At 43.6% G+C, this 25458-nt stretch overlaps 1 protein-coding gene across 1 annotated transcript; it reads left to right on the top strand.

Moving 5' to 3' along the window:
• Positions 1–236: 236 nt before the first annotated feature.
• LOC110487787 (sideroflexin-1-like) lies at positions 237–25221 on the top strand. Its single transcript, XM_036943391.2, has 11 exons — positions 237–364; positions 4098–4267; positions 4944–5114; positions 5838–5936; positions 9374–9449; positions 10038–10123; positions 12656–12783; positions 12973–13022; positions 14792–14841; positions 21617–21664; positions 21756–25221. Exons 2-11 carry the CDS (start codon positions 4104–4106, stop codon positions 21850–21852), a joined length of 969 nt encoding a protein of 322 aa, XP_036799286.1. The 5' UTR covers positions 237–364; positions 4098–4103; the 3' UTR covers positions 21853–25221.
• Positions 25222–25458: the final 237 nt, after the last annotated feature.

Here is a 25458-nt window from a genome sequence, read left to right as displayed (position 1 = left end):
GACTACCCTAAAAATATTTGCAAATAAAAGTCCTTCTCTGAGAAAAAAACAATGAACTATAATTTACTTTTAAATTATGATAAACATGGCCATGAACATTTTTGGGTATGGAGCAAGAATATTTAACATTTATATGATTTGGACTCCTGTAAAAATCGAGATATTGATATTTTGTCCTGTTTATTTGCATTGATTTCGTGTTGGGCATTTATTGTGAAAGGAACTCCGGCCCTACTGCTGCGCCTGTTGGTGCTGAGTTTCCGCTGCATACATGTCCAATTAGCTTCGTTGAGCTAGCTATTCAGGGACATCTCTGGCGGCGGACTGCTGTGACCGTGCCAGACAAGGATCGGAGCTTAGTGCAGTAAGTGTCTGGATACCTTTATAACACATGTTGGATTTCATACCACTTTTTTTTGAGGGAGGGGTTGTGGCTGGCAGTTAATTAGGGCTTTAGTTGAAACAGGGACGCACAGCTGGCCTGAAACAGATGCTTGGGATAATAGGCTATTAGCGGACATATTACATTTCTTTGGGCGTTTACATGTTTGCAACATGTTGGACGTTGACTTGGTATAATTTTTTAAACTGCATTGTTGGTTAGGGGCTTGTAAGTAAGCCTTTCACTGTAAGGTCTACCTACACCTGTTGTATTCGGCGCATGTGACAAATAAAATTTGATTTGATTTATCCAGATCGAACGATATACATGCAGCGATTTGCTCCAGATCAAGCTGGTCTGCATCGCGTGGATCAATTTATCTGATCAAGCCAATAGTAGGATTGTGCGTCCGGATCCATTTGCACGGTCGGTTCATTTGACGAAATTATGATAAATATTGTTGGCTATATTTTTACTGACCCTCACTCAAACCAGAGCTGGCTGGTTTTTGCACAATGTTATGCAGTTGTGTGATTAGGCTATGCTATGCGAACTCCCATTGTAGCCTAAGAAATACGTTACAACGTAGCCTATATAGCTTAATATGTAGCCATTGAGGCCAGTGATTGGTTAAACGTGGGGCTGGAACAGAGGTTTTTAGCCCAAATGCCACCTAGCCTAACGTAGCAGGCGTAAGACAAACCGCCCATTGTCAAAGTTCAATTTTAGAACGAGATAACAAATGTCATCAAATCAATGCTGCCTTTGTATTAGGGCTTCAGACTATTGTTGTATTGGATTTGACACACCGGCTGTCTGACTGATTGACATTTTGTCAGAAGAAGACAGATTTATAACAACTGTTGTTGTTTGTGAGTAACCAATAAGACATATTTGCTACAGACTGATGTGTGTGTGTGTGTGTGTGTGTGTGTGTGTGTGTGTGTGAGTGTGAGACCACCATAAGGAGGCACCCATCAGTCGTGTTTATGCATTGAGTTATGGCCTGTATCCATTGAATTGAGCTTTCTCGTGAGAACCCCGTGAACCTTAATTGAATTTAAAGATACAGTAGCGCCTCTCATAGACATTCTACAGCCGCCAGCCAGAGTCTATGGAATACCTGTGTTTTATCGTTACTCCTGCAGCCATCTTTGGTGCAATTTCATCATCCAGTAGTAGACCCGTGCATGAGCTACACAAATACCTTTGCAGTTTCTCACATAACGGGTTACAGACAGAGACATGCGTTTCAAAATGTCCCCTGTTACATCTGCAGCAAGCTGGAACTGGATGGATACAACACTGGATACATTGTAACAACGGGTTAATAGAATCCAGTTCAGACTGGGTTACATTGTAACAACGGGTTAATATAATCTAGTCCAGACTGGGTTACATTGTAACAACGGGTTAATATAATCTAGTTCAGACTGGGTTACATTGTAACAACGGGTTAATATAATCTAGTCCAGACTGGGTTACATTGTAACAACGGGTTAATATAATCTAGTCCAGACTGGGTTACATTGTAACAACGGGTTAATATAATCTAGTTCAGACTGGGTTACATTGTAACAACGGGTTAATATAATCTAGTTCAGACTGGGTTACATTGTAACAACGGGTTAATATAATCTAGTCCAGACTGGGTTACATTGTAACAACGGGTTAATATAATCTAGTTCAGACTGGGTTACATTGTAACAACGGGTTAATATAATCTAGTTCAGACTGGGTTACATTGTAACAACGGGTTAATATAATCTAGTTCAGACTGGGTTACATTGTAACAACGGGTTAATATAATCTAGTCCAGACTGGGTTACATTGTAACAATGGGTTAATAGAATCTAGTTCAGACTGGGTTACATTGTAACAACGGGTTAATATAATCTAGTCCAGACTGGGTTACATTGTAACAATGGGTTAATAGAATCTAGTTCAGACTGGGTTACATTGTATCTCGGGAATGTCTTGATTATTTTTCCCCTCTGTGATTAAAAAAACAAACATAAAATCCAATTGATAGGAAAATAAACATGCAGTAGTTTGGCTTAGTGCAGAAGTTCTCAAATTAAAGGGATTTTCTCCAAAACCTTTCTGTTCTTTCACACTAAACGTAGGCCTATGGGTTTACTGCTAGACAAGGTGTTGCCTAGGCTATGGGAGATTATTTTTGCTGTGGACAGCGTAAAACACCAAATCATGCATGCAGAGCAGAATTAGGCCGATACCCACTAATTATCAAAATCCAGAAAAGATACTTTAAATTCTACAACCACCTAAAAGGAAGCGATTCCCAAACCTTCCATAACAAAGCCATCCCCTACACAGAGAGGAACCTGGAGAAGAGTCCCCTAAGCAAGCTGGTCCTAGTGCTCTGTTCACAAACACACCCCACAGAGCCCCAGGACATCAGCACAATTAGACCCAACCAAATCATGAGAAAACAAAAAGATAATTACTTGGCACATTGGAAAGAATTTACAAAAAAACAGAGCAAACTAGAATGCTATTTGGCCCTAAACGGAGAGTACACAGTGGCAGAATACCTGACCACTGTGACTGACCCAAACTTAAGGAAATCTTTGACTATGTACAGACTCAGTGAGCATAGCCTTGCTATTGAGAAAGGCCGCCGTAGGCAGACATGGCTCTCGAGAAGGAAGCCTATGTGCGCACTGCCCACAAAATTAGGTGGAAACTGAGTTGCACTTCCTAACCTCCTGCCCAATGTATGACCATATTAGAGACACATATTTCCCTCAGATTACACAGATCCACAAAGAATTTGAAAACAAATCAAAGTTTGATAAACTCAATTTTTTTTATTTGACCTTTATTTAACTAGGCAAGTCAGTTAAAAACAAATTCTTATTTATAATAACGGCCTAGGAACAGTGGGTTAACTGCCTTGTTCAGGGGCAGAAGAACAGATTTGATTTGATTTGAAGATGTGTTTACCTAGTCAGCTCGGGGATTCAATCTGGCAACCTTTCAGGTACTAGTCCAACACTCTAACTTCTAGGCTACCTGCCGCCCCTACACTCTAACCACTAGGCTACTTGCCACCCCTACACTCTAACAACTAGGCTACCTGCCGCCCCTACACTCTAACCACTAGGCTACCTGCCGCCCCTACACTCTAACCACTAGGCTACCTGCCGCCCCTACACTCTAACCACTAGGCTACCTGCCGCCCCTACACTCTAACCACTAGGCTACCTGCCGCCCCTACACTCTAACCACTAGGCTACCTGCCGCCCCTACACTCTAACCACTAGACTACCTGCCGCCCCTACACTCTAACTACTAGGCTACCTGCCGCCCCTACACGCTAACCACTAGGCTACCTGCTGCCCCTACACGCTAACCACTAGGCTACCTGCCGCCCCTACACTCTAACCACTAGGCTACCTGCCGCCCCTAAGCTAGTTTATGAATTTCGCATCCTCTGACAGTAGCTAGGCTAGTTTATGAATTTCGCATCCTCTGACAGTAGCTAGGCTAGTTTATGAATTTCGCCTCCTCTGACAGTAGCTAGGCTAGTTTATGAATTTCGCCTCCTCTGACAGTAGCTTGGCTAGTTTATGAATTTCGGTCGCGCGCCGGTAGATAAATCACCTGGGACAATATAACTAATTTATGTTTACAGGGTAGATATACAAGGACAAAATAATGAATCTTTGTTATGAATGTTGTGTCCTTTCAGATCACCATGACGACAGAAATCTCCACCTCCATAAACATCAAGGAGCCTCGATGGGACCAAGGGACGTTTATGGGCCGGGCCAAACACTTCTTCACTGTTACCGACCCCCGCAACGTCCTGCTTACTAACGAACAACTAGAGAATGCACACAAAGTCATCAGTGACTACCGGTAGTGTATTCTGAGCATGTTTCTCCTTAGTTCTGGTTCTTCCTAGTGCTCCTTAGTTCTCCTTGGTTCTGGTTCCTCCTGGTGTTCCTTATTTCTCATTGATTCTGGTTCCTCCTGGTGCTCCTTAGTTCACCTTGGTTCTGGTTCCTCCTGGTGCTCCTTAGTTCACCTTGGTTCTGGTTCCTCCTGGTGCTCCTTAGTTCACCTTGGTTCTGGTTCCTCCTGGTGCTCCTTAGTTCTCCTCGGTTCTGCTTCCTCCTGGTGCTCCTTAATTCTCCTTGGTTCTGGTTCTTCCTGGTGCTCCTTAGTTCTCCTTGGTTCTGGTTCTTCCTGGTGCTCCTTAGTTCTCCTTGGTTCTGGTTCTTCCTGGTTCTTTCTAATTCTCATTGATTCTGCTGTATGGAAACAACCCATAACTGAGCTGAGAGCTCCTGATAGAATTGACCCCAGGCTTATTGGCATAGATCTAGGACCAGATTTCCCTTAATTAACTATTGATGAACCAGAAAGGCAACACATGGTTGCGTTCTGTGATGCAACATTGAATACAATGGGCCGTGTTTATCAAATGCAGGTTGTGTGCATCTAACAGAGCTTTGTTTAAACTTGTATTGCTTCTAAGTAAACAGGCTCAGCTAATCACTTGTCCCCCTCTCTCTCTCTCTCTCTCCCCCAGGCAAGGGGTGATGTCCCCCGGGCTGACAGAGGACGAGCTATGGAGAGCCAAGTACATCTTTGACTCAGCCTTCCACCCAGACACTGGAGAGAAGATGATCCTGATTGGCCGCATGTCGGCTCAGGTCCCCATGAACATGACCATCACTGGCTGTATGATGACCTTCTACAAGTGAGCAGCAGTGTTCTATTACAATGAATGATAGTGTGTTAACCTTTATTTAACTAGGCAAGTCAGTTAAGAACAAATTCTTATTTACAATGACGGACTAGGAACAGTGGGTTAACTGCCTGTTCTGGGGCAGAACGACATATTTTTACCTTGTCAGCTCGGGGATTCAATCTGGCAACCTTTCGGTTACTAGTACTAGTGTTCTAAGAATCTCATTGTAGGTTTACTACAGGATGTTGTAGAAAAAGATATCAGGTTATGCCATGGGTCACTGGCAGTTCATACTGAAGCAGGTAGGTTCAAGCAAGCGGAGGACCAGTCAGATTATGACACTAAACTAATGATGTATAATAATGTATCTTTCTCATCATTCATTCTCATCAGTCAACACAGAGTTGCAGTGTTTTTGAGATGAGTGTAATTGAGAAGATGGGTAGATCAGTGGTTGTGTGGTGTGCTGTCACTGTTATGTCCGCTATTACCTGATGGTTTCCCATCTCTTTCTGATATCTCTATACTCCCTTGTTTTGTACACAAAGACATCCGCATTTGTCAGGGTGAGGTGCCTTATCTCTCGTCAATATATGTTTTCCTCATCATCCCGTCTGTCTAATTTAAGTGTCCTCTCTCTCTCACCCCCCCCCCCCCCCTCCTCAGGACAACTCCAGCTGTAGTCTAATTGAAGTGTCCTCTCGCTCTCTCTCTCTCTCTCTCTCTCCTCAGGACAACTCCAGCTGTAGTCTTATGGCAGTGGATCAATCAGTCCTTCAATGCAATAGTCAACTACACCAATAGGAGTGGAGATGCTCCTCTCTCAGTTAAGTAAGTTGGTGTTATAGTTTCTATATCAGGGCTATTCTACTATATTCTTACAGCGACATTTTCTATGTGTGATTATTCTTCAGAAGAACAGTATAAAAAAACAGTGCACACACCCCAATAAAGAACTTTTCTTAAAATTAAATATTGCTAAAAGTAATTAGAAAAGAGTTGGAGGGCGTTCAACCAACGTGAGTCGAGGTGTAACCAAAACATTTGATAATAATTGAAAAGGAAAAAGCTTCTTAAAAGTAATTAAGTCATTTTAAAATCATCTGAAAACTATGCATCTCAATAAATAATACACAGGTATGTCAAATCACGTAATGCCATATTCCAGTCTGAAGGAAGTATGCTTTGAATTAATTTCCCTCAGTTGGCCTGTAGTTTTAGTTGATGTTGGCCTGTAGTTTAGTTGATGTTGGCCTGTAGTTTAGTTGATGTTGGCCTGTAGTTTTAGTTGGTGTTGGCCTGTAGTTTTAGTTGGTGTTGGCCTGTAGTTTTAGTTGATGTTGGCCTGTAGTTTTAGTTGATGTTGGCCTGTAGTTTAGTTGATGTTGGCCTGTAGTTTAGTTGATGTTGGCCTGTAGTTTAGTTGATGTTGGCCTGTAGTTTTAGTTGATGTTGGCCTGTAGTTTTAGTTGATGTTGGCCTGTAGTTTTAGTTGATGTTGGCCTGTAGTTTAGTTGATGTTGGCCTGTAGTTTAGTTGATGTTGGCCTGTAGTTTTAGTTGATGTTGGCCTGTAGTTTTAGTTGATGTTGGCCTGTAGTTTAGTTGATGTTGGCCTGTAGTTTTAGTTGATGTTGGCCTGTAGTTTAGTTGATGTTGGCCTGTAGTTTAGTTGATGTTGGCCTGTAGTTTTAGTTGATGTTGGCCTGTAGTTTTAGTTGATGTTGGCCTGTAGTTTTAGTTGATGTTGGCCTGTAGTTTTAGTTGATGTTGGCCTGTAGTTTTAGTTGATGTTGGCCTGTAGTTTAGTTGATGTTGGCCTGTAGTTTTAGTTGATGTTGGCCTGTAGTTTTAGTTGATGTTGGCCTGTAGTTTTAGTTGATGTTGGCCTGTAGTTTAGTTGATGTTGGCCTGTAGTTTTAGTTGATGTTGGCCTGTAGTTTAGTTGATGTCGGCCTGTAGTTTTAGTTGATGTTGGCCTGTAGTTTTAGTTGGTGTTGGCCTGTAGTTTAGTTGATGTTGGCCTGTAGTTTAGTTGATGTTGGCCTGTAGTTTAGTTGATGTTGGCCTGTGGTTTTAGTTGGTGTTGGCCTGTAGTTTAGTTGATGTTGGCCTGTAGTTTAGTTGATGTTGGCCTGTAGTTTTAGTTGGTGTTGGCCTGTAGTTTTAGTTGATGTTGGCCTGTAGTTTAGTTGATGTTGGCCTGTAGTTTTAGTTGATGTTGGCCTGTAGTTTTAGTTGATGTTGGCCTGTAGTTTAGTTGATGTTGGCCTGTAGTTTTAGTTGATGTTGGCCTGTAGTTTAGTTGATGTTGGCCTGTAGTTTTAGTTGATGTTGGCCTGTAGTTTAGTTGATGTTGGCCTGTAGTTTTAGTTGATGTTGGCCTGTAGTTTTGTTGATGTTGGCCTGTAGTTTTAGTTGATGTTGGCCTGTAGTTTAGTTGATGTTGGCCTGTAGTTTAGTTGATGTTGGCCTGTAGTTTTAGTTGGTGTTGGCCTGTAGTTTTAGTTAATGTTGGCCTGTAGATTTAGTTGGTGTTGGCCTGTAGTTTTAGTTGATGTTGGCCTGTAGTTTAGTTGATGTTGGCCTGTAGTTTAGTTGATGTTGGCCTGTAGTTTAGTTGATGTTGGCCTGTAGTTTAGTTGATGTTGGCCTGTAGTTTAGTTGATGTTGGCCTGTAGTTTAGTTGATGTTGGCCTGTAGTTTAGTTGATGTTGGCCTGTAGTTTAGTTGATGTTGGCCTGTAGTTTAGTTGATGTTGGCCTGTAGTTTAGTTGATGTTGGCCTGTAGTTTTAGTTGATGTTGGCCTGTAGTTTAGTTGATGTTGGCCTGTAGTTTTAGTTGGTGTTGGCCTGTAGTTTAGTTGATGTTGGCCTGTAGTTTTAGTTGATGTTGGCCTGTAGTTTTAGTTGATGTTGGCCTGTACTTTAGTTGATGTTGGCCTGTAGTTTAGTTGATGTTGGCCTGTAGTTTTAGTTGATGTTGGCCTGTAGTTTTAGTTGGTGTTGGCCTGTAGTTTAGTTGATGTTGGCCTGTAGTTTTAGTTGATGTTGGCCTGTAGTTTTAGTTGATGTTGGCCTGTAGTTTAGTTGATGTTGGCCTGTAGTTTAGTTGATGTTGGCCTGTAGTTTTAGTTGATGTTGGCCTGTAGTTTTAGTTGATGTTGGCCTGTAGTTTTAGTTGATGTTGGCCTGTAGTTTTAGTTGATGTTGGCCTGTAGTTTAGTTGATGTTGGCCTGTAGTTTTAGTTGATGTTGGCCTGTAGTTTTAGTTGATGTTGGCCTGTAGTTTTAGTTGATGTTGGCCTGTAGTTTAGTTGATGTTGGCCTGTAGTTTTAGTTGGTGTTGGCCTGTAGTTTAGTTGATGTTGGCCTGTAGTTTTAGTTGATGTTGGCCTGTAGTTTTAGTTGATGTTGGCCTGTAGTTTAGTTGATGTTGGCCTGTAGTTTTAGTTGATGTTGGCCTGTAGTTTTAGTTGATGTTGGCCTGTAGCTTAGTTGATGTTGGCCTGTAGTTTTAGTTGATGTTGGCCTGTAGTTTTAGTTGATGTTGGCCTGTAGTTTTAGTTGATGTTGGCCTGTAGTTTTAGTTGATGTTGGCCTGTAGTTTTAGTTGATGTTGGCCTGTAGTTTTAGTTGATGTTGGCCTGTAGTTTTAGTTGATGTTGGCCTGTAGTTTTAGTTGATGTTGGCCTGTAGTTTTAGTTGATGTTGGCCTGTAGTTTTAGTTGATGTTGGCCTGTAGTTTTAGTTGATGTTGGCCTGTAGTTTTAGTTGATGTTGGCCTGTAGTTTTAGTTGATGTTGGCCTGTAGTTTTAGTTGATGTTGGCCTGTAGTTTTAGTTGATGTTGGCCTGTAGTTTTAGTTGATGTTGGCCTGTAGTTTTAGTTGATGTTGGCCTGTAGTTTTAGTTGATGTTGGCCTGTAGTTTTAGTTGGTGTTGGCCTGTAGTTTTAGTTGATGTTGGCCTGTAGTTTTAGTTGATGTTGGCCTGTAGTTTTAGTTGGTGTTGGCCTGTAGTTTTAGTTGATGTTGGCCTGTAGTTTTAGTTGATGTTGGCCTGTAGTTTTAGTTGATGTTGGCCTGTAGTTTTAGTTGGTGTTGGCCTGTAGTTTTAGTTGATGTTGGCCTGTAGTTTTAGTTGATGTTGGCCTGTAGTTTTTTGTTTGGTATGTTTCTGGTACCCATTAAACCCCTGTTCATGTTTTGTGGTTAGGATGTGAATGAGTATGAATATGTGAATTTCTGAATGCATTTCTCATTTGCAGTCAGCTTGGCACAGCCTATGTATCTGCTACCACAGGGGCAGTAGCCACGGCTCTAGGACTAAATGCACTAACAAAGGTATTAACCCATAGAAACCCTGTTCTCATTCATTCATTTACCATCAACCACATCGCATGGGAGTGTTATCAAACGTAGCTACTCACAAGTCATATCATGAGTGGTTATCATGTCCAAAATAGTTATCATGAATAGAAGTGCATAGTAACCATGAATAGAAGTGCATAGTAACCATGAATAGAAGTGCATAGTAACCATGAATAGAAGTGCATAGTAACCATGAATAGAAGTGCATAGTAACCATGAATAGAAGTGCATAGTAACCATGAATAGAAGTGCATAGTAACCATGAATAGAAGTGCATAGTAACCATGAATAGAAGTGCATAGCAACCATGAATAGAATTAGTCTACATATGTTACCTGCTTTGCTGGTTAGTCAATGTGTTGAAAGAGAGAGAACATGTTGTATAATTCATACAGTATTCCCGTTGTGGAAACAGATACCACTCATCATAACAATCATGACATGCACAAAGAGCTTTCAGCTTTGGAACAATAAGCCTTAGCTAATAATTGTCTTAGACAGGGATGAAATTGATCTATACAGTCTATCTGTTTTACTCCAACCTTTGTTGTTGTTGTCCAGCACATATCTCCCCTCGTAGGGAGGTTAGTTCCCTTCGCTGCTGTTGCTGCTGCCAACTGCATCAACATCCCTCTCATGAGGCAACGGTAAGACCAACCAGTCTGTATCTCCTCCAGTTTGAAGATATAGTTAGGGTTAGGGTTTTTCGGCATTTTAAATGTTTTTCTTATATATCCTAAATTCTTTCTAAAATGTAGTGTTAAACGTTAGGTTTTATTTATTCGCACCAAAGAGTCAAATCAAAGTTTATTTGTCACGTGCGCCAAATACAACAGGTGTATGTAGACCTTACAGTGAAATGCTGGATACTATGAAATGCTAACCTATAGTGCAAAAAAGGTATTAGGTGAACAATAGGTAAGTAAAGAAATAAAACAACAGTAAAAAGACAGGCTATATACAGTAGAGAGGCTATATACAGTAGAGAGGCTATATACAGTAGAGAGGCTATATACAGTAGAGAGGCCATATACAGTAGAGGCCAGATACAGTAGAGAGACCATATACGAGACTATATACAGTAGCGAGGCCATATTCAGTAGCGAGGCCATATACAGTAGCGAGGCTACATACAGTAGCGAGGCTATATACGAGGCTATATACAGTGGCGAGGCTATATACAGTAGAGAGGCTATATACAGTAGAGAGGCTATATACGAGTATATACAGTAGCAAGGCTATATACAAGGCTATATACAATGGCGAGGCTATATACGAGGCTATATACAGTAGAGAGGCTATATACAGTAGAGAGGCTATATACAGTAGAGAGGCTATATACGAGATTATATACAGTAGCGAGGCTATATACAAGGCTATATACAGTGGCAAGGCTATATACAGTAGAGAGGCTATATACAGTAGAGAGGCTATATACGAGATTATATACAGTAGCGAGGCTATATACAGTAGAGAGGCTATATACAGTAGAGAGGCTATATACAGTAGCGAGGCTATATACAGTAGAGAGGCTATATACAGTAGCGAGGCTATATACAGTAGAGGCTATATACCAATAGCGAGACTACATACAGTAGCGAGGCTATATACGAGGCTATATACGGTAGCGAGGCTATATACGGTAGCGAGGCTATATACAGTAGAGAGGCTATATACAGTAGCGAGGCTATATACGAGGCTATATACAGTGGCGAGGCTATATACGAGGCTATATACAGTAGAGAGGCTATATACAGTAGCGAGGCTACATACAGTAGAGAGGCTACATACAGTAGAGAGGCTACATACAGTAGAGAGGCTACATACAGTAGAGAGGCTATAGACAGTAGAGAGGCTATAGACAGTAGAGAGGCTACATACAGTAGAGGCTATATACAGTAGAGGCTATATACAGTAGAGGCTATATACAGTAGAGAGGCTATATACAGTAGCCAGGCTATATACAGTAGAGAGGCTATAACAGTAGAGAGGCTATATACAGTAGAGAGGCTATATACAGTAGAGAGGCTATATACGAGGCTATATACAGTAGCGAGGCTATATACAGTAGCGAGGCTATATACGAGGCTATATACAGTGGCGAGGCTATATACAGTAGCGAGGCTATATACAGTAGAGGCTATATACAGTAGAGAGGCTATATACGAGACTATATACAGTAGCGAGGCTATATATAGTAGAGAGGCTATATACAGTAGAGAGGCTATATACAGTAGAGAGGCTATATACAGTAGAGAGGCTATATACAGTAGAGAGGCTATAACAGTAGAGAGGCTATATACAGTAGAGAGGCTATATACAGTAGCCAGGCTATATACAGTAGAGAGGCTATATACAGTAGAGAGGCTATATACAGTAGAGAGGCTATATACAGTAGAGAGGCTATATACAGTAGAGAGGCTATATACAGTAGAGAGGCTATATACAGTAGAGAGGCTATATACAGTAGAGAGACTATATACAGTAGAGAGACTATATACAGTAGAGAGGCTATATACAGTAGAGAGGCTATAACAGTAGAGAGGCTATATACAGTAGAGAGGCTACTTACAGACACCGGTTAGTCAGGCTGATTGAGGTAGTGTGTAGATATGGTTAAAGTGACTCTGCATAGATGATGAACAGAGAGTATTTAACACCATAAAGCAGTGTGCAGGTGAGGCTGGAAACCCAAAAAGGACTGATATGAAAATCACACCACAAATATAATATAATATAATGTTTGTTCAATCAGCTAAAAAAAACATATTAATTATAATTGTACATTATATACTCAGTATAGAAGAAAAAACATGTTTGATTACGTGTGTGTGTGTGTGTGTGTGTGAGAGAGAGAAAGAGTTAGGCTACATGGAGGGAATTATTGTGTAGTTTGGTTCATCAGGCTGAAGTTATTGAGGGATGATGAGGTTTTGGCAATGTGAAGATAAGAATTCCAGGGTATGGTACCTCTGTAAATGTTTGAAATATTGATTAGGTGTCTCTACAATGCTCAATTTTGACCTTACTAAACCCACAGGTCACACACAACTTATTGACATTTACGTTATTCCTTCCACAACTTGGACAAGGTCTTTGAAAGAAAGTGTCTATATCATCGATGCCAGTTCCTATAATTAGATGTTTACTTTTATTTTCCTTCTTCTTTTATGGTCCAGGGAACTGAAACACGGCATTCCGATAACAGACGAGAACGACAACCGGTTAGGAGAGTCAACCACCGCCGCTAAGCAGGCTATCTCCCAGGTGGTGGTGTCTAGAATCCTCATGGCCTCTCCTGGAATGGGTATGTATGACGTAATGGGCTTTAGGACCAATCTGGCAACCCATGCCATCTGTGACTCCAACATGGCAACTCAATAGGATAAACTGGAAAGGATAAAAGTTTGAAATCAACCATGGTGTCAGGTAAAATGTAATGTTTGTAAACATTTTATAAAATATGACGATTTTATTTCACTATTCTGTTTTTCAGCTATCCCTCCATTTTTAATGAACACCTTGGAAAAGAAAGCCTTCCTAAAGGTATTATTCACATCATTTATCACTTTATTTATTCAAGTATGATCACATGTATTATATATTCACTTACTTTCTCATATCTATGATGGCAGTCAGCCTTACTTTCTCATATCTATGATGTATATTCACTTACTTTCTCATATCTACGATGGCAGTCAGCCTTACTTTCTCATATCTATGATGGCAGTCAGCCTTACTTTCTCATATCTATGATGGCAGTCAGCCTTACTTTCTCATATCCATGATGGCAGTCAGCCTTACTTTATCATATCTACGATGTATATTCACTTACTTTCTCATATCTATGATGGCAGTCAGCCTTACTTTCTCATATCTATGATGGCAGTCAGCCTTACTTTCTCATATCTATGATGGCAGTCAGCCTTATTTTCTCATATCTATGATGGCAATCAGCCTTACTTTCTCATATCCATGATGGCAGTCAGCCTTACTTTCTCATATCTATGATGTATATTCACTTACTTTCTCATATCCATGATGGCAGTCAGCCAATAGGACAGAGCAGAGGAAGCCATTTCAGTGGTTAGTGAGTGTGAGGAAATAGGACAGAGCAGAGGAAGCCATTTCAGTGGTTAGTGAGTGTGAGGAAATAGGACAGAGCAGAGGAAGCCATTTCAGTGGTTAGTGAGTGTGAGGAAATTGGACACAGCAGAGGAAGCCATTTCAGTGGTTAGTGAGTGTGAGGAAATAGGACAGAGCAGAGGAAGCCATTTCAGTGGTTAGTGAGTGTGAGGAAATTGGACAGAGCAGAGGAAGCCATTTCAGTGGTTAGTGAGTGTGGGGAAATAGGACAGAGCAGAGGAAGCCATTTCAGTGGTTAGTGAGTGTGAGGAAATAGGACAGAGCAGAGGAAGCCATTTCAGTGGTTAGTGAGTGTGAGGAAATAGGACAGAGCAGAGGAAGCCATTTCAGTGGTTAGTGAGTGTGAGGAAATAGGACAGAGCAGAGGAAGCCATTTCAGTGGTTAGTGAGTGTGAGGAAATAGGACAGAGCAGAGGAAGCCATTTCAGTGGTTAGTGAGTGTGAGGAAATAGGACAGAGCAGAGGAAGCCATTTCAGTGGTTAGTGAGTGTGAGGAAATAGGACAGAGCAGAGGAAGCCATTTCAGTGGTTAGTGAGTGTGAGGAAATAGGACAGAGCAGAGGAAGCCATTTCAGTGGTTAGTGAGTGTGAGGAAATAGGACAGAGCAGAGGAAGCCATTTCAGTGGTTAGTGAGTGTGAGGAAATAGGACAGAGCAGAGGAAGCCATTTCAGTGGTTAGTGAGTGTGAGGAAATAGGACAGAGCAGAGGAAGCCATTTCAGTGGTTAGTGAGTGTGAGGAAATAGGACAGAGCAGAGGAAGCCATTTCAGTGGTTAGTGAGTGTGAGGAAATAGGACAGAGCAGAGGAAGCCATTTCAGTGGTTAGTGAGTGTGAGGAAATAGGACAGAGCAGAGGAAGCCATTTCAGTGGTTAGTGAGTGTGAGGAAATAGGACAGAGCAGAGGAAGCCATTTCAGTGGTTAGTGAGTGTGAGGAAATAGGACAGAGCAGAGGAAGCCATTTCAGTGGTTAGTGAGTGTGAGGAAATAGGACAGAGCAGAGGAAGCCATTTCAGTGGTTAGTGAGTGTGAGGAAATAGGACAGAGCAGAGGAAGCCATTTCAGTGGTTAGTGAGTGTGAGGAAATAGGACAGAGCAGAGGAAGCCATTTCAGAGTAGTGGAATGTATCCCTTCTTTTGTTTGTCTCATTGTTTTCTGGTCTTTTCAGAAGTTCCCATGGATGAGTGCACCTATTCAAGTGGTCTTGGTGGGATTCTGGTAAGTGGCCAGCAATGGACTGCTGATTAACCACCATTTGGACTGTGTAATGGGATGGGTGTAGCTGGTGCAGAGGAATCAGGCGCAGGACAGCAGAGATGAGTAACACAAGTAACTTTACTCAAATGTTCCAATAACATGTCGTAATACCGAGCCCACAATAACGGACCGAACATACATAAAACAATCACACACAAAAACCATGGGGAAAACAGAGGGTTAAATAATGAACATGTAATTGGGGAATTGAAACCAGGTGTGTAAAACACAGACAAAACAAATGGAAAATGAAAAGTGGATTGGCGATGGAGAGGGACCGACTTCGGCGGAAGTTGTGACAGTACCCCCCCCCCTTGAGCCGCCCGTCGACACCGACCTCGGGGACGACCCGGAGGACGAGGCGCAGGGCGATCCGGATGGAGACGGTGGAACTCCCGCAGCAACGAAGGGTCCAAAACGTCCTCCACCTGCACCCAGCATCTCTCCTCCGGACCGTACCCCTCCCACTCCACGAGGTACTGAAGGCCCCTCGCCCGATGCCTCGAGTCCAGTATGGCTCGAACAGCATACGCCGGGGCTCCCTCGATGTCCAGAGGGGGCGGAGGAACCTCCCGCACCTCAGACTCCTGGAGTGGACCAGCCACTACCTGCCAAATGGAAAGAGGGGTTAATACTGTAATCGGGGGGAGCTGTAACCTGTAGCAAACCTCGTTCAGTCTCCTCAGGACCTTGAATGTCCCCACAAACCGCGGGCCCAGTTCCCGGAAGGGCAGGCGGAGGGGCAGGTTTTGGGTCGAGAGCCAGACCCGGTCCCCCGGTGTGAACACCGTTCCATGAACGGCCTCCAGACCCTTGACATGAACTGGGGACCTCGATCAGACACTATATCCTCAGGCACCCCATAGTGCTGGAAGACTTGAGTGAACAGGGCCTCCGCAATCTGTAGGGCCGTAGGGAGACCGGGCAATGGAAGGAGATGGCAGGACTTAGAGAACCGATCCACAACGACCAGGATCGTGGTGTTACCCTGTGAGGGAGGAAGATCCGCGAGGAAGTCCACCGATAGGTGCGACCACGGCCATTGTGGAACGGGTAAGGGCTGTAACTTCCCTTTGGGCAGGTGCCTAGGGGCCTTGCACTGGGCGCACACCGAGCAGGAGGAAACATAAACCCTCACGTCCTTAGCCAAGGTGGACCACCAGTACTTTCCACTAAGACAGTGCACTGTCCTACCGATGCCAGGATGACCAGAGGAGGGTGAAGTGTGGGCCCAATAGATCAAACGGTCGCGGACAGCAGACGGAACGTACAGACGCCCAGCTGGACACTGGAGGGGAGTGGGCTCTGTACGTAACGCCCGCTCGATGTCCGCGTCCAGCTCCCACACCACCGGTGCCACCAGGCAAGAGGCCGATCCATGGACCACTCCTCTGTGTCATACATCCGGGAGAGTGCGTCTGCTTTAGCATTCTGGAAACCTGGTCTGTAGGACAGAGTGAAAACAAAACGGGTAAAGAACATGGCCCACCTTGCCTGGCGAGGGTTCAGTCTCCTCTCTGCCCGGATGTACTCTAGATTTGGTAGATACCTCGATAGTCAATACACGGGTGCAGATACCCATCCTTCTTCTTCACAAAAAATAAACTTGAGGAGGCAGGTGAAGTGGATGGCCGAATGTACCCCTGCCCCTGGGATTCGGAGACATATGTCTCCATAGCCACTGTCTCCTCCTGTGACAGGGGATACACGTGACTCCTGGGAAGAGCTGCGTCTACTAGGAGATTTATCGCACAATCCCCCTGTCGGGGTGGTAATTGAGTCGCCCCCTTCTTACAGAAGGCGAGAGCCAAATCGGCATATTCAGAGGGGATGTGCATGGTGGAGCCCTGGTCTGTACTTTCCACCGTAGTCGCACCAACGGAAACCGCTACACACCTCTCCGAGCACTTTCGTGACCACCCCTTGAGAGACCTCTGTTTCGAAATAGTGGGGTCATGACAGGCCAACCAGGGTATGCCCAGCACCATGGGAAACGCAGGAGAATCAATAAGGAAAATACTAATTCTCTCCTTGTGACCCTCCTGTGTAACCATGCCCAGTGGAGCGGTGGCCTCCCTAATTAGCCCTGACCCTAATGGTCGACTATCTAGGGCGTGCACAGGGAAGGGCATATCCACAGGAACAATGGGGATCCCTAAACTATGGGAAAATGCTCTGTCAATAAAATTCCCAGCTGCGCCTGAATCTGCGAGCGCCTTATGCTGGGAATGCGGGGAAAACTCAGGAATATTTATAAACATGTGAGCAACAGGAGGCTCTTAGTGAGCCTGGTGCCGACTCACCTGGGGTGACACGAGAGTGCCCTGCCTGCTGCCTCGACTCCCAGAGGAACCTCCCCAGCACCGACCAGCAGTGTGCCCTCTGCAGCCACAGATGGTACAGGGAACCGGCCCCTCCTCCAGTCGCCCTAAGCGCAGCACCTCCCAGCTCCATGGGCGTCGGAGCGGTGGTGCTGAGGGATGGAACTGACAGGCCCCGATCCGGGCGTCCGCGGGTAGCCAGCAGGTTATCCAGCCGGATTGACAGGTCCACCAGCTGGTCAAACGTGAGAGTCCCTGCAGGCCAACTCCCGACGGACATCCTCTCGCAGACTGCAACGGTAGTGATCGATCAGGGCCCTGTCGTTCCATCCCACGCTGGCGACCAGGGTCCGGAAATCCAAGGTGAACTCCTGGGCGCTCCTCGTCCCCTGCCTCAGGTGGAACAGACGTTCACCCGCCACTATACCCTAAGGCGGGTGGTCAAAAACTGCGCGAAAGTAGCGGGTGAACTCTGTGTAATGGTCCAACACCCACAATAACGGACCGAACATACATAAAACAATTACGTCGTGACAGACTGTTGATAAACCACCATTTGGACTGCTGATAAACCACCATTTGGACTGCTGATAAACCACCATTTGGACTGTTGATAAACCACCATTTGGACTGCTGATAAACCACCATTTGGACTGTTGATAAACCACCATTTGGACTGTTGATAAACCACCATTTGGACTGTTGATAAACCACCATTTGGACTGTTGATAAACCACCATTTGGACTGCTGATAAACCACCATTTGGACTGCTGATAAACCACCATTTGGACTGTTGATAAACCACCATTTGGACTGCTGATAAACCACCATTTGGACTGCTGATAAACCACCATTTGGACTGCACCATTTGGACTGTTGATAAACCACCATTTGGACTGCACCATTTGGACTGTTGATAAACCACCATTTGGACTGTTGATAAACCACCATTTGGACTGTTGATAAACCACCATTTGGACTGCTGATAAACCACCATTTGGACTGCTGATAAACCACCATTTGGACTGTTGATAAACCACCATTTGGACTGTTGATAAACCACCATTTGGACTGCTGATAAACCACCATTTGGACTGTTGATAAACCACCATTTGGACTGTTGATAAACCACCATTTGGACTGCTGATAAACCACCATTTGGACTGTTGATAAACCACCATTTGGACTGTTGATAAACCACCATTTGGACTGTTGATAAACCACCATTTGGACTGTTGATAAACCACCATTTGGACTGCTGATAAACCACCATTTGGACTGCTGATAAACCACAATTTGGACTGTTGATAAACCACCATTTGGACTGCTGATAAACCACCATTTGGACTGTTGATAAACCACCATTTGGACTGTTGATAAACCACCATTTGGACTGCTGATAAACCACCATTTGGACTGCTGATAAACCACCATTTGGACTGCTGATAAACCACCATTTGGACTCCTGATTTTCAAACCTATTACAGTATATCAGTCAGGACATAAATGCAGTGAAGGACCCGTGACATATACTGTCAACGCTGTGAAGGACCCGTGACATATACTGTCAACGCTGTAAAGCACCCGTGACATATATTGTCAATGCTGTGAAGAACATGTGACATATACTGTCAATGCTGTGAAGGACCTGTGACATATACTGTCAATGTTGTGAAGGACCTGTGACATATACTGTCAATGCTGTGAAGAACCCGTGACATATACAGTCAACGCTGTGAAGAACCCGTGACATATACTGTCAACGCTGTGAAGAACCTGTGACATATACTGTCAACACTGTGAAGGACTTGTGACATACAAATCTAATTTTATTTGTCACATACACATGGTTAGCAGATGTTAATGCGAGTGTAGCGAAATGCTTGTGCTTCTAGTTGCGACAATGCAGTAATAACCAACGAGTAATCTAACCTAACAATTTCACAACAACTACCAACTACCTGCCACATACAAGTGTAAAGGGATGAAGAATATGTACATAAAAATAAATGAATGAGTGATGGTACAGAACGGCATAGGCAAGATGCAGTAGATGGTATCAAGTACAGAATATACATATGAGATGAGTAATGTAGGGTATGTAAACATATAAAAGTGGCATTGTTTCAAGTGGCTAGTGATACATGTATTACATAAAGATGGCAAGATGCAGTAGATGGTATAGAGGACAGTATATACATATGAGATGAGTAATGTAGGGTATGTAAACATTATATTAAGTGGCATTATTTAAAGTGTCTCGTGATAATTTTTTTTACATACATTTTTCCATTATTAAAGTGGTTGGAGTTAAGTCAGTATGTTGGCAGCAGCCACTCCATGTTAGTGGTGGCAGTGGCTCAGGTGGTTGTTGTCCTTGATGATCTTTATGGCCTTCCTGTGACATCGGGTGGTGTAGGTGTCCTGGAGGGCCGGTAGTTTGCCCCCGGTGATGCGTTGTGCAGACCTCACTACCCTCTGGAGAGCCTTACGGTTGTGGGTGGAGCAGTTGCCGTACCAGGCGGTGATACAACCCGACAGGATGCTCTCGATTGTGCACCTGTAAAAGCCACATTTCTTCAGCCTCCTGAGGTTGAAGAGGAGTTGCTGCGCCTTCTTCACCATGCTGTCTGTGTTGATTCAATATGTCCGTAAACACCAGCCAGCTGGTCTGTGCATGCTCTGAGGACGCGGCTGGGGATGCCGTCTGGGCCTGCAGCCTTGCGAGGGTTAACACGTTTAAATGTTTTACTCACGTCGGCTGCAGTGAAGGAGAGTCCGCAGGTTTTGGTAGCGGGCCGTGTCAGTGGCACTGTATTGTCCTCAAAGCGAGCAAAGAAGTTGTTTAGTCTGTCTGGGAGCAAGACATCCTGGTCCACGACGGGGCTGGTTTTCTTTTTGTAATCCGTGATTGACTGTTGACCCTGCCACATACCTCTTGTGTCTGAGCCGTTGAATTGCAACTCTACTTTGTCTCTATACTGACGCTTAGCTTGTTTGATTGCCTTGCGGAGGGAATAGCTACACTGTTTGTATTCGGTCATGTTTCCGGTCACCTTGCCCTGATTAAAAGCAGTGGTTCGCGCTTTCAGTTTCGCGCGAATGCTGCCATCAATACACGGTTTCTGGTTTGGGAATGTTTTAATAGTTGCTGTGGGTACGACATCGGCGATGCACTTGCTAATAAACTCGCTCACCGAATCAGCGTATTCGTCAATGTTGTTGTTTGACGCAATGCGGAACATATCCCAGTCCATGTGATCGAAGCAATCTTGAAGCGTAGCATCAGATTGGTCGGACCGGTGTTGAACAGACCTGAGCGCGGGTGCTTCCTGTTTTAGTCTCTGCCTATTGGCAGGGAGCAACAAAATGGAGTCGTGCTCAGCTTTTCCGAAAGGAGGGCAGGGGAGGGCCTTATATGCGTCGTGGAAGTTAGAATAACAATGATCCAGGGTTTTGCCAGCCCTGGTAGCACAATCGATATGCTGATAGAATTTAGGGAGTCTTGTTTTCAGATTATCCTTGTTAAAATCCCCAGCTACAATAAATGCAGCCTCAGGATATGTGGTTTCCAGTTTACATTGAGTCAAATGAAGTTCGTTCAGGGCCATCGATGTGTCTGCTTGGAGGGAATATATGCGGCTGTGATTATAATCGAAGAGAATTCTCTTGGTAGATAATGCGGTCGACATTTGATTGTGAGGAATTCTAAGTCAGGTGAACAGAAGTTCCTGCATGTTGTTATGATCACACCACGTCTCGTAAATCATAAGGCATACCCCCCGCCCCTCTTCTTACCAGAAAGATGCTTGTTTCTGTTGGCGCGATGCTTGAAGAAACCAGCTAGCTGTATCGACTCCGATAGCGTGTCTCGAGTGAGCCATGTTTCCGTGAAGCAAAGAACGTTACAGTCTCTTATGTCCCTCTGGAATGCTACCCTTGCTCGGATTTCATCAACCTTGTTGTCAAGAGACTGGACATTGGCGAGTAGTATACTGAGGAGTGGTCTGCGATGAGCCCGTCTACAGAGCCTGACCAGAAGACCGCTTCGTCTGCCCTTTTTACGGCGTCGTTGTTTTGGTTCGCGGGCTGGGATCCGATCCATTGTCCTGGGTGGTGGGCAAAACACAGGATCCGCTTCGGGAAAGTCGTATTCCTGGTCGTAATGATGGTGAGTTGACGTTGCTCTTATATCCAATAGTTCCTCCCGACTGGGGTACCAATGTAAGAAATAACATGTAAAAAAACAAAAAACTGCATAGTTTCCTAAGAACGTGAAGCGAGGCGGCCATCTCTGTCGGCGCCGGAAAATGTCATACAGTTTAAACATGTTTTAAAACAACAAGCATTATAGCTATGGTATCTAATCTACAGTCTCTAGCTCTATAAAATAGATGTGTTGCTTGTCTTTCAGCCTGGTGTTTGCCACTCCGCTATGCTGTGCACTGTTCCCCCAGAAGAGGTGAGTGAATCATCATTGCTAGCTGTGTTGATCAGCTGTGTTGATCAGTATCACAGCAATAATGTGTTCTCTCTCTCTCTCTCTCTTTTAGCTCTATGTCAGTAAGCCGATTGGAGCCAGAGCTTCAGGAGAAGATCCGTGCGAGCCACCCCGGCGTGGAGAGGATCTACTTCAACAAAGGACTATGAGTGTCCAGCTCCCCACCAACCCTCCTGGCACTGCCATACTACCCTCTCACCATCTGTACTGGTGGCAGACACCGCCAACCCTCCTGGCACTGCCATACTACCCTCTCACCATCTGTACTGGTGGCAGACACCACCAACCCTCCTGGCACTACCATACTACCCTCACACCATCTGTACTGGTGGCAGACACCACCAACCCTCCTGGCACTACCATACTACCCTCACACCATCTGTACTGGTGGCAGACACCAACCCCAACCCACCGCCAACCCTCTTCCTCATTCTGTGTGCCAAAGTTAAGTTTTGCTTCTCATCCTCAACTGCCCTCCTTTTTCTCCTCCTCTCCACAGACAGAATCCCTTGTTTCCCTCCTCCCTTCACCCTCTCTCTGTCACCCTCTCTCTGTCACCCTCTCTCTGTCACCCTCTCTCTGTCACCCTCTCTCTGTCACCCTCTCTCTGTCACCCTCTCTCGTCACCCTCTCTCCGTCACCCTCTCTGTCACCCTCTCTCTGTCACCCTCTCTCTGTCACCCTCTCTCTGTCACCCTCTCTCTGTCACCCTCTCTCCGTCACTCTCTCTTTGTGTTTGCTGCTATGTGTGATTTATTTTCAATTGCAGAAGAAATTGGTCTCGTTGTTATTCTGGCACTGTGATGATGGTGGTTTATAGTTGGGTCTGTGTACAGTGAGAGGAGGCTTGTGGTTGTTGTTTTTCTATTCCCATGCAGTTTTTTTTAATAGTTGGCTTTTCTGTCGATTGTATTTTTTCTGCCAAAACATTTTCATATTCAAAACAGTTGTTTGTGTTCAGTGGAGAACCAGGAAAAAATAACAGGGTCTGTATTCCTGTATTAGTAACATTAGCAGTAATCAGTATTAGTCAGTCTTAATCGAACTATGATGCCTACTCCAAAATGAAGTTACTTTATTTGCCAAATCTCAACAGCGGTTTGTGAGACCTCTCAACAATACACAACCTCTTGACGGTAATATACTAGTGTCATTTCAGAGAATAACAATATGACACACAGTGCATTTTAATGAATACATATTTGCCAAATGAGTGTACTTTGCCGGTTGTGCGTCCCAAAAGGGCTCTGGTCAAAAGTAGTGCACCATGTAGGGAATAGGGTGCAATTTTGGATGGTGTCTACATTGGTTCCATGACCAGGGTTTACTCCCCCTAACAGTGTGAGATCTTTTAATGGTCTACAATAACCATTTATGTATATTACTGGTGCTTTTGATGCAATATCTTCATATAATTAATGTTTATTCCAGACTATCTATTCTGCTTCCCAAACCATGCATGAACAAACCACTCCTCATTAGTGTGATAATACGGCAGGTGTTTTTCAGACAGTCAACTAGTCTGTCTGTATCGTCACTTCAGGCACAGGAGGTTGGTGGCACTTTAATTGGGGAGGGACGGGCTCATGTTAATGACAGGAGCGGAATCAGTGGAATGGTGTCAAACACATGGTTTCCATGGTTTCCAGGTGTTTGATGCCATTCCATTTGCTCCGTACAGGCCGTTATTATGAGCCGTTCTCCCCTCAGCAGCCTACACTGCTTTCAGGGTGGCATCCGCTGCATCCGTGTTTCAAAACAATGACAAATCTTATGTTAAAAACAACTTCTGGTTTGATACAGTATCTGGGGGGGGTGGGGAGGGGGGCGGGGGTCTCCCCCTAAAGCAGAATCCGCCATGCCGTCTTGCCTTGAAATGAAAGTAGCGATCCATTTCAAGGTGTGGCACAGCGTTGTGAAGTGTTGAGTGTTGTTTCTTGATAAAGAGAAAAACCTTGCGGTCCCTAACGCCGACCCAGTCACGAGACAACCCACAGACCTTGCTGAACCATGTGCCAAAGAGATGAGGGTCAGTTTGTTTTTATTGTGCTCCTCTGCTGCTGTCTCAGGCTAGCTAGACCATCTCTCAGGCCAGACAAAAGCGCAGCATGTCTTGCGCACGTTTTGTCAATCCCTAATTTAAAATCTATATGACAAAATAATTCGAGGAATAGTGCGTGAATGATTGACCTGCTGAAAGATTCACTCAAATTCACTGTTATGGTGTTAAACTCGGGACTACAATAACATCAGCAACATCTACAGGTAGGCTGCGGGTCCAGTACTGTCCGACCACAGGAACTCTGGATAATAGCGTTACGAGTACCTTAAAAAAAACACACAATAGACAGATTGCTATTTTTTATCCAGTTTATTCCAGAGTTTATGTCTAAGAAGTAAATGGAAGTAATACTTAAAAAAAAAAAAAAAAAAGTGTTTAAAATAATTATTGTGAACATTCCGTTTGGGTTGATAAGTGTCCTCCGTTTTCATCGCATCATGTGATTTTTGTCAGGTGTTTTTAAACGTTTTAAGTATGAAAAATATATCTACCAGTATTGACTTATATGGTTTCTATATAAGTATTTTCAGAGAGAATCCTGCTATAGAAGTTGTTCTTCCAGATTTTAGGAAGAGGCTTTGAGCGATGGATAACGTTTCAGTGTATTTCAGTAGTTAAATGTAGCATCGGCAGATCTAATTCAAACCGAGGCAGGGATTCATTCCAAGGCTGGTTGTAGAGCAGTGCCTTTGGACAGACACTGCACCTTTTAAAGGCAATTTCTCTGACGTTCAAACGGTAAACGCTGACGGTATACGCTGTAAATGACGTTAAAGTGGTCTGCTCTATAACGTGGTCTACTCTATAACGTGGTCTGCTCTATAACGTGCCTATTTTTGAATCACAGTCTCAGCATCTATTCATTGTGTGATGATTTGCATATGTAAAACTGTGAATGCTATATTTGGAATATTATAATTGATGGTTGATCTGAGATACTACATATTTCTAATTCTCAGTATTTCAAACTTAAAGTCCTATAAATGATTTATGTGATGAAGCACATTCACATTCATTAATCAAATATGTTAATGTAACTTTGAAAAGCAACAATTAGTGAGAGATAAGCACAATGGGATTCTAATAACAATATTTGTCAACCAGCAGACAATGTATTCGTGTCTCTTTAACTTGATGTACCAAACCCCAAGAAATGCCACACAAACCTGCCCGAACAAACCTTAATTACTACAAATTAAAAGTCTTACGTAAATATCAATCAATGTTTTACAGGCCTTCAGTCTATCTGCCAAGTCAATGTCAATCTAGCCGAAGTGATACAAATACACTCAAGAGGACTACGTCGTGACAGTTCAGTCATCTAAATTAAATGGGTATTTTTAGGAAAAGGGTATTCTGGAATAATGATATTTTATTTTTTATTTTTTTCAGTATATTTGGGATGTTGTCATGTCTAGACTAACTGGATGAAATAAAAAATAATGAAGTCTCAAAAGGGTTGTACTGTTTTTGTTTTTACTACTAAATGAAATCAAAGATCAGTCGTATACACAGATTTAAAGATTTTATCTCAGGTGCAATAAAATTCCTCAAAACAGCCTAATTTCTCCGTGGCATGGACTCTACAAGGTGTCTAAAGCAGGGGTGCTGGCCCATGTTGACTCTAATGCTTCCCACAGTTGTGTGAAGTCGGCTTAATGTCCTTTGGGTGGTGGACCATTCTTGATACACA

The sequence above is a fragment of the Oncorhynchus mykiss genome, chromosome 14 (assembly GCF_057628025.1).
Source record: "Oncorhynchus mykiss isolate SJ-2025 chromosome 14, ASM5762802v1, whole genome shotgun sequence".
Taxonomy (NCBI): Eukaryota; Metazoa; Chordata; class Actinopteri; order Salmoniformes; family Salmonidae; genus Oncorhynchus; species Oncorhynchus mykiss.
This window is presented reverse-complemented; position numbering and strand designations above follow the sequence as displayed.

What these genes read in the sequence shown, in the direction of transcription:
- LOC110487787 (XM_036943391.2), top strand. Translation starts at nt 4,104, where the DNA reads ATGACGACAGAAATCTCCACCTCCATAAACATCAAGGAGCCTCGATGG. An exon ending in TGTATGATGACCTTCTACAA is followed by an intron (nt 5,115 to 5,837) that starts GTGAGCAGCAGT and finishes CTCTCTCCTCAG; the next exon opens with GACAACTCCAGCTGTAGTCT. An exon ending in GATGCTCCTCTCTCAGTTAA is followed by an intron (nt 5,937 to 9,373) that starts GTAAGTTGGTGT and finishes TCTCATTTGCAG; the next exon opens with TCAGCTTGGCACAGCCTATG.